The sequence below is a fragment of the Danio aesculapii genome, chromosome 20, assembly GCF_903798145.1.
Source record: "Danio aesculapii chromosome 20, fDanAes4.1, whole genome shotgun sequence".
Taxonomy (NCBI): Eukaryota; Metazoa; Chordata; class Actinopteri; order Cypriniformes; family Danionidae; genus Danio; species Danio aesculapii.
The window spans coordinates 48,796,685-48,816,263 of NC_079454.1; the positions used below are offsets into that span (position 1 = coordinate 48,796,685).

The 19,579-nt window shown below is 39.4% G+C and overlaps 1 protein-coding gene across 1 annotated transcript in view; it reads right to left on the reverse strand.

Moving 5' to 3' along the window:
• The window catches only part of LOC130247715 (protein eva-1 homolog C), a 144,977-nt gene that overhangs the window by 87,584 nt on the left and 37,814 nt on the right, over window positions 1-19,579 (reverse strand). Inside the window, 2 exon segments of the mRNA XM_056481144.1 lie at window positions 15,208-15,360; window positions 19,387-19,510. Coding sequence (XP_056337119.1) covers window positions 15,208-15,360; window positions 19,387-19,510 — 277 coding nt within the window.

Below are 19,579 nucleotides of genomic sequence, written 5' to 3' on the forward strand. Positions count from 1 at the left end.
AGAGATTAGCCATATCAAATTAAACTTTTTTTTAAAAATTTCTAGTCTGGATCACCTTGAATAACAATAATAAAAAAGAACTTTCTCATCTATCTGCCATAAATTAGCCATATCAAACTCATAGACACACCAGTCCTAAATAATTGCGAGAAAGGGTCAGAGGTCATCACCTACAGACCCACAACAGTTAAGATGCATCAATTGGCCTATAAAGATTGGAGAAGTAGAGTCCAGATGCAGAAGTGAGACAGAACACACACTGAGAGCCCATTTACAAATCCATTAACACAAAGCCAAAGCCTTGACAAACCCATCCATCACTGCAGATCTGAAGACCGGAGACACGTCTGCACCTCTACACTAATGGCTTCAACAAATGCCAGAGCTCAGGGGTCACGCTAGGAAACATTCAATCATTCGTTTTTCTTGGGCTTAAGCCCTGCTCACACTGTGAGATTTCAGTCACGATTTTGTCATCGGAGACAAATTTGGGAAATCCTCAAAGATTCCTGAAATCCTAGGCTAAAAATGCTGATCTTTGATCGTTGGTTTGACATGTTTACTGACAGCAGCTTAGTGCCTGTTGTGATCAAATGTTTTCTCCGATGAAATTCTGGCAGTGTCAGAGGATTTCAGGCACTTTCCTGCAGTGTGACAACAGTCCGTGCGACAATTCAAATGGCCGCAGAGAAAAACAGTTTTTTTCCTCCTGGTTCAAACACCGTGTTCAAAATTGCCGCTACAGATGGATGGGTGGATGACGTCAAACTCTGGTGGAGTTTTCTTTTGTTTTTAAAATTAATACGGTGGATGATGTCAAACTCTGGTGGAGTTTTCTTTTGTATTTAAAATAATACGGGTTTATGACGTCCAACTCTGGGGGCGTTTTATTTTGTATTTAAAATAATACGGGTGGATGACGTCAAACTCTGGTGGAGTTTTCTTTTGTCTTCAATGAAAGTCTGAGCATTTGCTTCTGTGTTTGGAGTGGTGGTCCTTCTGTTGATGTCTATCAGCTGCATATTAATACATACTCCTACCATTAGTATGCTATAAATAAATGATGCACCAAAAATTGTGTAAAAGTTCCGCCCTCTTCTGGAAAGTAGCAGCTCATTTGCATTTAAAGGTACACTCAGAAATGTTTGTTTTTTCTGCTTGTTCAAAATACTTCAAATAAGCTGAAATAACACTGAAATGAGATTTTTGGGGTACAACTAAATTGTTCTATGTTCAATCTACATAAATTTGTGAGAAACAATTTGGTTAACTTAATCGACTTGTGAGGCAACACGGTGGCACAGTAGTTAGTGCTGTCGCCTCACAGCAAGAAGGTCGCTGGTTCGAGCCTTGGCTGGGTCAGTTGGCGTTTTTGTGTGGAGTTTGCATGTTCTCCCCGTGTTGGCGTGGGTTTCCTCCGGGTGCTCCGGTTTCTCCCACAGTTCAAACACATGTGGTACAGGTGAATTGGGTAGGCTAAAATGTCTGTAGTGTATGAGTGTGTATAGATGTTCCCCAGAGATGGGTTGCAGCTGGAAGAGCATCTGCTGTGTAAAACATATGATGGATTAGTTGTGGGTTCATTCTGCTGTGGCGACCTCACATTAATAAAGGGACTAAGCCGAAAAGAAAATGAATGAATGAGTTATCGACTAGTGTTTCGACAAGTCTGGACAACCCCTAGACTGTAAAAGATATGGACGTAGTATCCGTGACATCACCCATATGTTTCTAAAGAGCGCTAATGAAGCTAAAAGTGGGAGTGGCCAATTGTTGCCATTTTGTTCGCACGTCATTACCATGAGTGGGGGTAACCAAAAATGGGCACAGAGGAATAAAAAATAAAATAAAAAGAGGCGGGATGTGAGCGGGGCTACAGACGCCTGCTAGCATTTTGTTAGACAAGCTTTTTATTGGGAGAAACACTTCACACTTCATTACCTGCGACTCGTTTGTGTTCTGACCACATGTGCTTGGTTGTGTACTATATCAATAAAGTGTTTAGTTTCTTCAAAACACTGTTGTTATACATAGAGCCGCTAAGGGTGCTTTTACACTTGGTTCGATTGCCTGGTCCGAACCCAGGTTCGATTGTCCCCCCTTGCCACCTTCTCGGCTGGTTTGTGTTCACATTGTCTTTTTTCCTTCTGAATCCCGGTACGCTTGTGTTCTCAAGCTGATGTTTTGTGTACAGCTGTTGCTAGGTGACAGCCACGAAAGCAAAGCACCATAATAGAGACGTCCGCATATCACAGTCATTCTGCTTTTACCGAATCTTTTGGTTTTGTTACCAAAACCAAAAAACAGAGAGCCACTACACTCTCAGAAAAAAGGTACACGGTGGTACAAATAATGTACCTCAAGGAACAGTTTTGTACCTTTGTAAAAGTTGAACCTTATATGGTACAGAAAGACCTCTTATGATTCTGTTCTGTAGCTTTTATGGTACAACTAAAATGAAGGTACACAATTGTTCCCATATTAAAGGTACATACGTGTTGGACAACTCCTTCTTTATTACAATATCTATGAAAATAAATATGACTGGAAAGGCGAAGGGATTTTATGAATCATTTCCATATTAAAACATGAATCATCCTTTAAAAGCGTATGTTGAAAGAAAACTCAGATACATTAGTTATATAATAGTCACTTACTACAAAACAACTGGTAAAACAATTCTAGGTATTGTAAACTAAACATTTAAGGCATTTTAAATAAATGTTTGGTAAGCTTTTTTGACACTGTTAGGGTATAAAGTGTGTTGTCACTGTAGTGGTAAATTCATGGATCAGATTTGCACCTTTGATGAAGGTACAATATTGTATCTACAGGTTTCAAAAACCAAAGGGACATTTGGTTTCCCATGGTACAAATGACGTCCTTAAAGGTACAAACTCCAATGGTGCAAATCAGTTTCTTTGTCTTAAGGTAAAAGTCTCATAAAAAGGTACTGCCACAGTGACAAGGGTTTGTACCTTCTTTGGTACAACATTGTACCATTTTTTTCTAAGAGTGTAGTGTCTGTCTGCCGCAAAATAACATTAAAACATTTAGAACATCACACAATGTCTGCAGAAGTCGTTTTTGGTGGAGACAAGCAGACATTATCACTGTTTGCACTGGGTCAGTCCCGCTTGTCATCAAGGTAGGTGATACACAGACATACACACACACGAATGAACGTTATAAAACTAAAGTTTGTTGTACAGTTGGCGTTTCACTTCTGTTATTTGGTATGATTGCATTCATATCAGAAGTGAACCATACCGGAGTTCACACGAACTGTACCCCAGACCACCTCTTTCAGGTGGACTCGGGTCAGCTTCACGGGTGCGCACCAGAGTTCAGAAGACCCATTCACACTAGCTAAGCTTAATGTACTCTGACGTCAAACAAACTCAGGTGCGGACCAAAACTGCTAGTGTGAAAGCACCATAAGCATTGTTACTTATGAGGTTTTACTACAGGAGGATAATGCAAATTACTTCCAAACACTTTAAATATAGTGTGTGTTAGTAAATGCAAGGCTATTTATGAAAACCCAGGCATAACACTGTATGACAACGCTTCAGATGACTGTTCTAGAGCCTACAGCTAAAGAACTAAAGCTAAATTCCACTTTAAAGGGCACCTATTTTAGCCCTTTTATAAGATAATTTGTCAGATTTTGGAGTGAATTACAGCTCTAAAGAAAAATATAAATGATAAATGATCTTAAATAAAACAAATACATTTATAGAGATGGTATATAAGGATATAATTTCACTGGCCTGGGAAATGGAGGCCATGTGAATGGTTTGTGAGCACAACTAAGTGCACACAGCATCCCATATCATCTGATAATTGTAACAAATAATCTCAAATGTGATTATCTGTGTAAAGCCACAGAAAACAACACAAAAATACGATGAATATGCTGAGATCAGTGGCTAATCAGCCGGAATCACTGAGGTGAAGTGACGGCGACCAGCGAGACCTAGCTGTCACTCAAGTGGCCACGCCCTTAATTATGCAGACTTAATATAACTTAATATAAACAAAACGGATGAGTTATAAAAAAATTCACCCCCCTCACAGTTGTCATGGAGGGTAATAATAGCTATTTGAACCAAAATCGTTCTTTGTACCAGGCTTTAAACACCTTGTTTTCTGCTGTAAAGTTGGCCGTTCTAACAGTGGGCTCAATTGCAATTTGCTCTATTATGGAGCCAGGACTAGCAGAATTTCCATGAATGCAGTTTTTAGTTACTTCCGTATTAGCTTCACGAGGAAAAGTGGGATGTTGCCGCTTGGTGGAAGCCAGCATTTTGACAGTGTTCATATAGTGGAAGATTTGACAAGCAATAACAAACGATCTCTGAGGAATTCTGAGCTGAAACTCCACAGACAGTTGTGCAGACAGTTGTTATTGTACATCAATTGGAAAGGGGCATAATATGTCATCTTTAAAGCTGAGGACAGCCTTTATGGGGCCACTGGGACGCTTCACCTGTCCTACAGCAATGACAAACTGTATGACAGACCTGAATCTGCACTAATGTGACGCTCTTCGGCTTTGGAGATTTACTTCTGCTTGAGTGAGGTTAGAAATTGGATCCACGTGAGAGAAAAACATCCCGGGGTCACACTTATTCCTCGATCACAGACACTCCGATCTGTCTTTACAGATCAGCATGAGGGAAATATGGAGTGTGGGTAAAATTATTAGCCCTCCGGTGAAATATTTAGGCTTTTTCAAATATTTCCCAAGTGATGTTTAACAGAGCAAAAGGGACATTTTGACAGTCTTTACTACTATATTTTGTCTTCTGGAGAAAGTCTTATTTGTTTTTGATGGGCTGGATTAAAAGTCGTTTTTTCCTTAATTTTTTTACAACTATTTAAGGTCAATATTATAAGCCCGTTAAGAAATTAATATTTTTGCCTAATTAACCTAGTTAAGTCTTTAAAATCCACTTTAAAGGGCACCTATTTTACCCCTTTTACAAGATTTAAGATAAACCTTTGATATCTCCAGAATGTGTCTGTAAAGTTTCAGCTCAAAACACCCATCAGATTATTTATAATAGACTCCAGAATCTGCCCATTTTGGTGTCTGAGTACAGTGTAGCTGTTTTTGTAGCCTGTGGCTTTAAACGCAAATAAGCTGTTTCTCCCTGCCTACCGTTCCCACGTGCATGTCTGCTTCTCATCATGTGCTACATCAGATAAACAGCAGTCAGTGACAGACTCGGATGAAGCAGAAATAAGCTTATTAGTCAAAAATACCGTATATATATATAATATATTTTAAAATATTGATGTTTAACAGAGCAAGGAAATTTTCACAGTATGTCTGAAAATATTTTTTCTTCTGGAGGTCTTATTTGTTTTATTTCGGCTAGAATAAAAGCAGTTTTTAATTTTTTATGAACCATTTTAAGGTCAAAGTTATTAGCCCCTTTAAGCTATGTTTTTTTTTCCCGATAGTCTACAGAACAAACCATCATTATACAATAACTTGCCTAATTACCCTAAGTTACCATAAGTTAACTTGCCTAATTACTGCCTTTAACCTAATTAACCTAGTTAAGCCTTTAAATGTCACTTTAAGCTGTACTGAAAAATATCTAAAAAATATCTAGTCAAATATTATTTACTGTCATCATGGCAAAGATAAAATAAATCAGTGATTAGAAATGAGTTATTAAAACTATTATGATTAGAAATGTGCTGAAAAAAATCTCTCTGTTAAACCGAAATTGGGGGAAAATAAACAGGGGGGTGAATAATTCAGGGGGGCTAAAAATTCCGACTTCAACTGTATATATGTATACATATTAGCATTTACTGACACCATGCCGTGGTGATTGTAGCGGTTAAGTATTACATAGCGATTTTACTGTCTTTATTACAAACATGCTCTGTTTGATAATGTTACATTAAAGCTTACAAAAATCAGAGAGTTGTAACAAATATTTTTAATCCCAGTTTATTTGCAAAAAATATTCTGATAGAAACATGTTATGATGGCGCAATGGGAGGGATTTGGATTTTATTTTAACATCAGGAAATTTTAAAAAAGAGACTTGTGTTTATATCACCCCAATATGACTGTGGACACACTATACCTACACACAGTTCTGTCCAAACCGCTGATTTTCATCATAGGTGTCCTTTAAGCCAAATTCTAGTATCTCGCAAAAACAACTAGCAAAATATTATGTGCTGTTATCATGGGAACAAATAAATAAATTAGTTAGTGGAAATTAGTAGTTAAAAGTATTGTTTCAAAATGTGTAGTAAAAATCCCTCTGTTAAACAGCACCTACGAAATATTTGGGAAAATTTTACTTGGAAATTTTGCTTTCAACTGTATGCAGTGCTTTTATTTTGTACCTATTTTTTACATATTATAACTTGTTTTATAGAAAAATGTATGTTTTTAAATAAACAAAGATGCATTAAAAAGTTCAAAAGTGACAGTAAATACTTAAATAGTGATTTCTAATTTTTTTTTTTATCTGTTTGAATACTAAATATGACTTACTATATATATTTATTACTCTTTAGCTCTTAGCTCATTAGCTCTTAAAACTCTTTTTTTTCCGTTGGCCTTTGACACCTGATTCTACCAACTGCGTATTTATTATTTTATATGCCTTTTTAGGTAGTTTTGCCATATTTTACCACATATTTTATGTATTTTACATACTATTATGCTCTTTGAGCATACTGTTGCTTAATTCAGTGTTTATTATAGTGCTCTATGAATAGTTTAACTTGACTAAATCATAACTAAAATACTAATACTATAAATTCATCTAAAGAATTATGCTGCATCAAACCTTAGACATCGTTTTCAAAAAACAAAAACAATCATTCATTCATTTTTCTTTGTCTTAGTCCCTTCATTAATCAGGGGTCGGCACAGCGGAATGAACCGACAACTTATCCAGCATATGTTTTACACAGCGAATGCCCTTCCAGCTGCAACCCAGTATTGGGAAACACCCATACACACATACACTACAGACATTTAGCTTACCCAATTCACCTATAGCGCATGTGTTTGGACTGTGGGGGAAACTGGAGCACCCGGAAGAAACCTACGCCAACACGGGGAGAACATGCAAACTCCACACAGAAATGCCAACTGACCCAGCTGAGACTCAAACCAGCGACCTTCTTACTGTGAGGTGAAAGTGCTAACAACTGAGCCACTGTGCCACCCCAACAAACTAACATTTAAAGCATTTTCTTCCTGCTTTTAACCTACAAGAATCATTTCAATATTGTTGTTTGACTCGTTTAATATCTCACTTTAAAAACGTAAGCTCTAAATCTCAGAGTTTAAAGTGTTTGTCAGGTCTGAGGGTCTTTAAGTTGAGACTGATTTGGTTTAAATGGCTTGAATGACCTTTCAGTCTTACAGACGGAGACTGCGCTTTTACCTGACAGGAAGTCCGGAGAGAAAAACAGACCCCATTAACCTCGTCATCGAGTCCGGTGTCAGAGCGATTAGTCAAGTGCTGCTTAAGAGGATGTTGCTTTCTCTTGCTCACATGAACACACACACACACACACACACACACACACACACACACACACACACTTAGCCCTCCTGTGACTTTTCTTTTTTTAAATACTTCCCAAGAGATGTTTAACCGAGCGAGGAATTTTTCACAGTATTTCCTATAATATTTTATCTTCTGGAGAAACTCTTATTTGTTTTATTTCGACTAGAGTAAAAGCAGAATAAAAGTTTGTAAACTATTTTAAGGCCAATATTATCAGCCCCCTTAGGCGATATTTTTCCAGTTGTCTACAGAACAAACCACTTGTCACGATCACCAGTAATCTAACCTTCACAGATCGCTGGAGAACGTCCACATTTACATGGACTACAATCCTGCCTCCATATAGACTACAAGTCCTGTCAGGCACCCCACACACCAGTTCCAAGCCTCCTTTGATTAGGCAGGGAGGAGGCTGGAAGGGGGAAGAAATCACTTTCCCGAACTCTCGCATTCAATCTGCCCAGTTGGTGGAATGAACTCCCTAACTGCATCAGAACAGCAGAGTCACTTGCTGTCTTCAAGAAACGACTGAAAACTCAACTATTTAGTCTCCACTTTCCTTCCTAATCTTAAACCTAATCTGTTACCAGGGGAGACTGTGCTGTGCAGTTCAGACGTACAACTTTTGCACAATCAGTCTTCTCAGTTGGAGCCAGTCATTTTTGGAACAAACTTCCCATTGAGTTAAGGGGTGTTACAAATTATTCAACTTTTAAATATAAGTTAAAGAAATGGCTAAAAGCAAATCAAGTTTGTAATCATGTGTAATTCTTCTGTCTAACATTTTAAGAAATTCTTATTACATGTTTTATCCTGTTTTCATTTGTAATTTTACTGTTTCTGTATGTGTGATCATGTGTTTTTGATTTTAGGTTGCCTTATAAAATCTGGCAGGGGGCAACAGATGAAAATTAGCCCCCGTGGCTAACTCTGGCTTATTTACAGTCTCACTGTTTATTAATGAGCATTGTCCCTGGTAAATTAATAAATTACAAATAAAGGGCACCTATGGTGAAAAATCGACTTTTCAAGCTGTTTGGACAGAAATGTGTGTAAGTATAGTGTATAAACTGTCATATTGGGGTGAAATAAACACACCCAGTCCTTTTTTTTCCAATTTAACAACATAAAAAACGGTGGACCAATTGGAGCGGTTTTCAGATCAACCGCAACTTGATGTAGGAGTGCCGTCCCCCCTGTCCACCAATATTGATTGACAGCTGGGCGCATTAACATGTCAGGTAGTCACGTATATAATCATATAATCAAGAGAGGACGAGCGCAAAGCAGCCAGGAATAAAAGGTGTGTTCAGTTCACTAGAGTCATTAATCATCATCAAACGTGATCAAGAGTGAGTTTCACATGTTTAAAATGTTTTAAAACAGAGCATGTGTGTAATGAATTACAGCGATTCACTTCAGATTCACTTCATCAGCACAGCCGTGTGTCAGAACAATTATAAAGGAAGACGCTTCAATCGCGGTTTGTGGACGTTAAATCAGGTTTATATTGTACATTAATAGTAGAGATATCCATTCAGCAGTGGAGATTACCAGTATCATGTCACATAAGCGTGCAAAACGAGTGCAAAGCTTGACGCGCTGTCTCTCTCTCTCTCTCTCTCTCTGTGTGTGTGTGCGTCTTCGTGTCTGAGCTGTGTGTGTGTGTGTGTCTGCATGTCTGAGCTAAGTGTGTGTGTGTGTGTGTGTGTGTGTGTGTGTGTGTCTGCGTGCCTGAGCTATGTGTGTGCGTATGTCCGCGCTACGTTTGTGTGTGTGTGTGTGTGTGTGTGTGTGTGTGTATGTGTGTGCGCTATGTGTTTGTGTCCTTGCTGTGTGTGTGCGTGAACTTTGTAATGACATTGTGTGTGACTCATTGTTGCAAATCCACAAAAAATGCATCAAATACTGATTGTTAAAGTTCTTACTGTAGTATTTCTCACACACGTTACGTGAGATCTGCTTCCTGAGGCAGCCAAGGGCGGCGATTGCTGACAGGCACGTGGGAACGGTGGGCGGGGAGGACTAGCCTTAAAGGGCCAGTACAAAAAAACAGCAAAACCTTTTTTCCAGTTATAATACAGACACTTCAAACAGCTATAATAAATAATCTGATGGGTGTTTTGAGCTGAAACTTTACAGACACATTCTGGGGACACAAAAGACTTATATTAAATATGAAAAAAGAGGTAACCTATGTGCCCTTTAACTGCCTCTCTGACTATACCGCTAACTGTACTCTCTCTCTCTCAAAAAAAACACATCACTAATGCTTTGCTTCTTAGACTTTACACACCTGAAACTTGCCTAAAGCACTTGTTCACTGCTGCTCTTATAGTTGTGTAAATTGCTTTCTTGTCCTCATTTGTAAGTCGCTTTGGATGAAAGCATCTGCTAAATGACTAAATGTAAATGTAAATATATATATATAAATATGATATAAATATATATCAGTCAGTTTTTATTATACAATATTTATTCTGTTGATTTTGAATCTTACACCTACAGTAATAAATACCTAACGAATACTAAAACTAATGAATGTTAAACTAAAACTAAATAATTTCAAGATATGGAAACTAATAAAAACTATTAATTCTGCCTCTAAAAACTCATTAAAATGAACTGAATTTGAAAACAAAACAATCTAAACGAAATAGAAACTAAAACTACTGAAAAATCCAAAACTATTATAACCTTGTTGGTGTGTTTGTGTGTGTGTTAACTTGATGCAAGCCTTTTACATTCACAAACAACAACATTACACACTACTTCATAGGTGAAAACGCTGTCTGACACCACACAATAACAGCCAATCAGACGCTATCATGACTGAACAGCATGAAAACACAGACAGCAGCTCACACACGTCTCGTCTCTTTTATCCAAGCAAAACACATTTGTTGAACACACCCAGAGCCTCCACAAAACACTCACCACATCACAGTTAACCTGGAGCCAAGAGTGCCCACCTCACTGTGTGTGGGCGAGAACTGCACTGACATATGTATTCAAACACACACACACTGGGTTTCTTGCTTTATGTGGACTATACACAGACAAAATAATTATTATACTGTACAAATTACATATTCTGTGTGATTTATGAGCCGTTTTCCTCAAGGGAACCAAAAATGTCCCCACAAGGTCAAAAATACTGGCATTGCTATACTTGTGGGGACATTTGGTCCTCACAATATGACAAATACCAGAACCACACACACATGCATACACATACACATACATAAATGCACAAACAAACAAACGTGTACACCCACGCATGCACACACCCACAAAAATGCACACAAACAAGTGCGCACACACACAGACACACACAATAAAACTAACAAACAAACACATACAGGCATGCACACACATACAAACACACACAAACACAAATACAAACACATGCACACAAATGTGCACAACTATGCATGCATGCACACACACACACGCAAACATTAGTTTACACATGCATGCAGACAAAAAAAAAACACACACACACGCACATAAAGGCACACAAACATACACACACGCACAAACCAACACACAAATACATACTTACAAACAGAAACACACACATGCACACAAAAACACACATACACGCGCGCACACCAACACACACACACATATGTAAACACACACAAACACATGCACAAACACATACATACAGAAACACACATGCACGCACAAAAAGGGACGCAAACACACAAAACACACACACATACACACAAAACCAACACACATAAACATAAGCACAGACATGCACACACACAAAAACATTCACACACACACACACATACACACAAAAAATACACGTACATACAAACACACACACAAGTGCACTAACAAACACACACACACACACACACAAAACACATTCGCACAAACACGCACACAAGCCCACAGATACACACAAGCATGCACACACACAAATATATAAATGCGCACAAACACACACATATACACAATTACACACACATGCATGCACACAAAAGGATGCAAACACACAAAACACACACATACACAAACTCAAATCCAACACACATAAACACAAGCAGACATAAACACAACCAACAAACATACATATATATACACACATACACACACACACACACACAAACATACATGTGCATGCAAACACACACACACAATTGCACTAACACACACACGCACAAAAAACATTAGCTCAATCACACACACAAGCACACAAATACACACGCGCACACAAACACATTCACACACAAGACACACATGCATGCACACTAAACGATACAAACACACAAAACACACACATACACAAACACACACACACAAAATCCAACACATAAACACAAACACACACACACACACGCACACACACACACACACACACACACACAAACACATTCTCACACACACAAACACACACACACTCAAACAAACACACCTAAACACACACACACAAACGTACATACAAACGCACGCACAAAAACACATTCGCACAATCACGCACACAAACACAGATCCACATGCGCGCACACACACACACACACACACACACACACACATACATACATACATACATACATACACAAACCAACACACATAAACACACACACAAAAGGGCGCAAACACAAAACACACACATACACAAACACACACAAAAAACTAACACAAACACACACACAAAACCACATTCGCACAAACACATATACAAGCACACACACACACAAACACAGACATAAATGCACACAAACATCCACACATAAACACACACAAACACAATCAAGTGACCTAACACACACACACATGAAGCCCACAAAAGGATGCAAACACACACACACTTACACACAAACACACGCCCACACACACACACACAAAACCAACACATAAACACAAGCACACACACAAAACCACATTCACAAACACATACAAACATAAATGCACACATACACACAAACCAACACACACAAACACACAAACGTATACAAACACACACACACAAAAACACATTTGCACACAATAATGCACACAAGCACACAGATCCACATGCAAACACACACAAACAAACACACGCACACACACACACACACACATAAATGCACACAAGCATACACACACATACACACACACAAACCAACACACATAAACACACACACAAAACACACACATACACAAACACACACAAAAAACTAACACAAACATACACACAAAAACACATTCGCACAAACACGTATACAAGCACACACACACACACACAAACACAGACATAAATGCACACAAACATCCACACATAAACACACACACAAACACAATCAAGTGACCTAACACACACACATGAAGCACACGAAAGGACGCATACACACACACTTACACACTTACACACAAACACACACCCACACACACACACACACACACGCACACACAAACACACGCACACACACACGCACACACACGCCCACACACGCACACACACACACCACACACACACACACACACACACACACACACACACACGCACACACACACACACACACACACACAGCCTGCAGGAGTGATGAGATCAGCTGTTAGTCGTCTCCAGACAGACAGATAGTGATGTTTAACTGATTTCCCTCCCACACACGTTCTCTTCAGTCGGACATGTTTTCTCCAGGACAGACTCAGTGTGGTGTTTAAAGCAGTAACAGAGAGACGGAGCGCCGGCATCATGTTGCACACGCGCATACACACACACAAACATGTTGAAACAGCAGAGATGAAGCCGTCATCAAACCAAACACCTAAGTCATTCGCATTTAAACAGGTGTGTGTGTTTGATGAAGACGCATGATAACTGCATAAGCGCATGTTAAAGGGACAGTTCAAGGCAAAGCTAGTTTATTTATATCGCACATTTCAAACACAATGATAATTCAAAGAGCTTTACATTAAAAAAAATATTAAAAGAATTAAAAATGATTAAAACAGATTAAAAGTGTTAAAACAGGCTATAAAAGAATAAAAAAAGAAAAGAGAGACATAATAGTTCGATCTGTGGTGCTCATTCAGTAAAGGCACAGCTAAACAGATGTGTTTTCAGTCTTGATTTGAATGTGCCTAATGTTGGAGCACATCTGATCATTTCTGGAAGCTGATTCCAGCAGTAGGGGGCGCTGTTAGTAGCTGAAGGCGGATTCACCCTGCTTTGACTGAACTCTTGGAATTTCTAGTTTACTTGATCCTAAAGATCTGAGTGATCTGTTAGGTTTGTATTCAGTGAGAATTGATCAGTGATCTTTATTGAGGTCATTTAGTGACTTATAGACCAGTAATAATACTTTAAAATCTATTCTGAATGTAACTGGGAGCCAGTGTAAAGACCTGAGGACAGGTGTGATGTGCTCTGATTTCCTGGTTCTGGTCAGAATCCTGGCGGCAGTGATGAGCTGAAACTGTCTGTCTTTTTGGGAAGGCCAGTGAGAAGTCAATTACAGTAATCCACTCTGCTGCTGATAAAAGCATGAACAAGTTTTTCTCACGCTGTGTTTACACCAGATGCAGAACGCGTGGATAAATTATGCTATTCGCGCGTAAATAGACGCATGAACATTTGAGTTTACTCGCTTCATTCGTGCGTGAAAATCCGCTTTATTCGCACATCAAATCCGTTTCATTCGCACATCAAATCCGCTTCATTCGCGCATCAAATTCACTTCAGAACAGACGCGGATTCATGTGTAAACTAACAGTGTTTGGAGTTTGGAGCCGTGTCTGAGTCCACTAGATCTTTTCAGAGGTGCAGCCAGCTCTGTGAACTCATAAACTCCTCCAGAAACTTAACCTGGATGATGGAAGCTTTCAGCTGTGCTTCTGACTGAGCCGAACCCAGTTTGATGAACTGTTGTCGGTAAAGGCAGGAGGATTTTCTCCTGAGACACCATCAACAGGCGCTTCGTCATAATCACGCCCCCACAAGAGCAAGCTCCTGATTGGTTAACGTGGCGCGAATGTCCACTGAAGTTCAGATTTTCGAACTCGAGCGTTTCATGCAAAACGCTTAATTCGCACCACACCATACGCGCGTATCGCACCATTCGCACATTCGCGTGTATCGCTCTGCAGGTTGTCTATTCGTGTCTTTGCATTGACCTGTAAATCACTCGCGCTTGACGCGTCTTCCGCATCTGGTGTGAACACAGCATAAGTCCTGACTGGAAGCATCTAATTATTGCAATGTTTTTGAGATGATAGTATGCTGATTTACTAACTGCTTCGACATGACTATTTAAACTCAGATCTGACTCCAGAGTCACACCAAGATTCTTGACCTTATTTTTTGTTGTTTGACCTTTAGAGCCAAGGTACGCATTCACCTTGAGAACCTCATCTCTGTTCCCAAACGCAATGACTTCAGTTTTCTCTTTGTTTAACTGAAGGAAGTTTTGGCACATCCAACTGTTCATTTCATCAATGCACTGGCAGAGGGTGTCGATGGGGCTGTAGTCATTAGGCAGTAAGTGTCATCAGCATAGCTGTGGCAGGAGATTTGGTTCTTTCTCATTTCACCGAAAAAATTTTATTTAAACAGAGGAAAAAAGGACAATCTTAACTTCTTTGGTAACGTCAAAGCATAAAATTGGCACTTTTTCACAGCTGGTGAAAGTGAGACATGATGTCTTACCGACAGATGGCACCCTCTGGTGGTGTGGAGGACACTCCAGCGTGCCCTGCTGTGTGCGGCCAAACATGGCAGAATAAACCGCGATCTGCATCCCTGTCTTACATCCCAACCGCAGACGCTCTCCTTCACACACCACCTTACTCTTGTACTCATCTACAGGGAGAAAACACACACTATAAAGCATTTGATTGGACAGAAAACTTTACAAGAATAAACTTTAAAAAGGCTCCAAGGTGGCAGCCTTGTGTTTAGATGCAGAGAAGGTCGATCAGGTGGAATGGCCTTATATGGTGAAAGTTTTGGAAGAATGTGGGTTTGGTAGTCGTTTTGTATTCTGGATTACAACATTATATGCTCACCCAACCTTTTCTGTATGTACAAATCAAGAGAAGTCAAAGCCATTTTTATTACATTGTGAGACACGTCAAGGATGTCCCCTCAGTCCTTTTCTTTTTGCAGTTGCAATTGAGCCCCTTACATTCAGTATTAGAAATCACTCATCTATCAAACCTGTAAGCCTTGGAAATGTGAATCATTACATTTCTTTAAATGCGGACGACATTGCTCTATTTTTGTCTGATCCTGAACAGTCTGTCCCTATACTGTTAGATCTTATAAAATCATTTGGTACAGTTTCTGGATATACAATTAATTGGTAAAAGAGTCAATTCATGTCTTTAGGTGAAGATCTTGATATGGATTCCGTTTAAAATTACAGACAGACTTAAGTACCTTTGAGTTGTTCTGCCTAGGAACCCCAAACTTATTTTCAAACTGAATTTTATTGAGAAATAGGAAAACCTGAAGATGGACATTAGCAAACGGAGGACACTTCCTCTTTCCATGATAGGCCGTATTACAGTTTTTCTCCATTAGTTTGGCTCATTTCTTGAAACAGAAATTACCAACCCGGGCTCATTCTGAAAACGTACCTCGAAAGATGTTTCTGGAGACCGCGGAATACGTCTTGGCGGCACGTTTTTCAGCAGTTTTTGTTTTCACGAAACCACCAGAGGTTGCTGTGTATGCTTTTGAGATCTTTAATTTCCCTCGCGAGTGCCATTTGCGCCTGCTGTTCTAGCGTAAACCCACCAGAGGCCGCTGTCAACTCATTTTTTGACAGACTTTCTGACTGACTGAGCGAACGATCTGCTGACCCACCCCCTCCCCCTTCCCTAAACCCAACCAATTTTATCGATTGACCTGCCCACACGCTTCCCTAAACCCTACCAACGCGTTTCAAAAGCAATCCAAAACAATAAAAGCAAAAATTTTCAGATTTTACCACATCCTCACCCTGCAATTCACTTGTTTGTTTTATTTTTTGGATTCTGTTTTTGTCTTACCTGCTTTTTGGAAACACTTTTCACCAGACTCGAACCCCCGTCTTCGTGGTCAACTCCTCTCTGCGTCTCAAGTCCGCTGACGTACGTGGCGCGCTAACGGGACAAACTGGTTGCAGCTGGTTCATACGGAGGTAAGCGGTCACCTGGTAAGCGCGAAAAGGAACGGCGTCACATCGCCCCGTAACGTTCGTTTAAAAAAATTAAATGCAGCCATAGGTACCTCCGGCTATGTAATTCGCTGTCTCCAGAAACATCCGCAGGGCTACGTTTTCACAATGAGCCTGTGTTGGAAATTACATTCTCAAAACAACTTGGACAAACCTCTAAACCACTTGGCAAATGTTCACAACAGAATTGAATTTCTCATTTATTTCATCAAATTGCAAACGTCTAAGTACATGATTAAGTACAGATAGCCTACATTTAGCACAATTTCCAAGTAAATAGATCTTGTTGATCTAAACTGATTGTTAATTCTCAGTCTAATGGTTGTTCTCTCCAACACGTGTCAGCGTTATTTCATTGCATATGTCATTGTATGCACAATAGTTTGTTCAACTGTCAAAATTAGTCAAGACCATAATACCATGAATACCATACAGTAGGTGAATCCTTGGAACATTTGATCGATCACTGTAGGGGATGGTTGTGACACTCACACCATTTCTTCCCTCATTGCATTGCAAGGGAGAATATACGCTGTGATGTGGACCAGAATCTGTGGACACACAGACTGTAGCGTATGGATAGTCAGGAGGGTGAGGACGGCGGGCAGTGAAGAACTGTTATGAAACTCCAGCTTTATTTATAGCACTCTAGCTTTTTGTTTGTGTGATTATCATTCATTCATTTTCTTTTCGGCTTAGTCTCTTTATTAATCTGGGGTCACCACATTGGAATGAACCGCCAACTTATCCAGCATTTGTTTTATGCAGCGGATGCCCTTCCAGCTGCAACCCATCACTGGGAAACACAGACACACTTATGCACACACACATACACTACAGACAATTTAGCCTACCCAATTCACCTGAACCACATGTTTTTGGAATGTGGGGGAAACCGGAGCACCCAGAGGAAACCCACACGAACGCAGGAAGAACATGCAAACTCCACACAGAAACGCCAACTGACCCAGCCGAGGCTCGAACCAGTGACCTTCTTGCTGTGAGGCGACAGCACTACCTACTGCGCCACTGCATCGCCCCTTATGTGATTATTTTACAGTTTATTATGCTGTATACAGTTTCTTTTTGCCCTGATATATTGAAGTTACTTTGTGTGTGGTTGATCATTACCATTTCCTTGGCAGTATGAGTGCAGTCAGTGTGTGACGTCAAACCTTGGAGGCTACTCTTACCCTAAAATCCTATTTCTTTTTTTTCCATTTTATACACAATTGTGTTCTGTTGGCTAGACAAAAACAGTGTAGTAACCATTGTCAATGAAGGACTGGACTAAGACTTTAAGGTGGACATGAGGGATATTTTAGCAGTCCTCTGCCATAGTGACAAAACATCTAAACATTTAGACTCGTAGTGCTTAACACAATGCCAAAGGGATGAAGCATTTTGGGGCACTGACTGTTAAAATGAGAAGGAAATGTAGTTTTGACACATGAGTGAACTGTTTTGTGAAAGGTATGAACTTTTGCAGGTGAACCATGGCGCCGAACCATCCACATTATTTTGGGAAAAGCACCAAGAGTGTTGAGAATGTTCAGTCTGTTTCAAGAAATGAGCCAAAGCAATTGAGAAGGATATTTAGATTAGATTAGATTAGATTAGATTCAACTTCATTGTCATTACACATGTACAAGTACAAGGCAACGAAATGCAGTTTCAGTCTAACCAGCAGTGCAATATCAGCAAGTGCAGGATACAGGTATAAGTTATAAAGTCAGTTATAAAAAAACTATGGTGATATTTACAGATGGATGTACTATGAATGTTATATACAGGTTGTATTAGCTATGAACAGAGATTTGCAATAAATGAATATATGTACAGGTTGCTATTAATAATCAGAAGTTAGTACATAATTACAAATGTCCATGTGCTGTGGGTATGTGCAGTTGAAATAAGTGAATCAGTGCAATGAATATGTGCAAACTTTAAATGTGCAAGTGTTAAAAAGTGCAGTGATTGTGAGGAGTATAAGGTAAAGCATAATATTTGCCATTTTTGTGGCACTGACTTTTTATATGGGAAAGGATTTTAGTTTTGATGCATGAGTGAACTGTTTTGGGAAAGGTATGAGATTTGGCAAGTGAGCTTCAGTGTTGTGCTGAACTGTAACACTGTTTTGCCAAGTGATCTTAGAATTTTGAGAAAGTAATCTCTGTTTCAAGAAATGAGTCAAACCAATGGAAAAAAACTGTAATGCAGTTAAGATGGTTACGGTACCTAGATTTTTATATCTCTTCCAAAACTTGCCTATTTATTTGGCTACGATATCATATTACTCTCTTTTCTTCATCCATGTTAAGCTGCTTTAACATAATCTACTGAAATAAATATGAACTGAATTGATACCAACACCACAATATTTGTATTTGTATTATTTCTAAAGACTTTAAAAATCTTAAGATCAGCTAAACAGCACCTCTATAGAAGACAAAAGTGAGCTGAAACCAGTGTGTGTTTGTGTCTATGGAGCTTTAACAGACACAGTGACCTGTGACTGAGGTGCGGAGCTTTATTTTCCAGACCTGCATGAGAGGAAGGAAAGACGTGGACAGATTTCTCTCTGCTCAGCTAACAGAACACAATAACCTGCTGAAAACAGTGTGTGTGTGTGTGTGTGTGTGTGTGTGTGTGTGTGTGAAACTCACTCGGCCTGCACTTGTAGCGCACACTGAGGTATTTGCTGATGTTCGGGCAGGGGTCCGTCCCAAACAAACGACTGTTGACGAGAACCTGACATCTCCGTCTGTCCTCACATTCATCCAGCATTTTCTGCAGAGAGACAGACAGAAGCTGTGAGACAGACAGATAAAAAAAATACAGATTTAGAAAAACTGACAG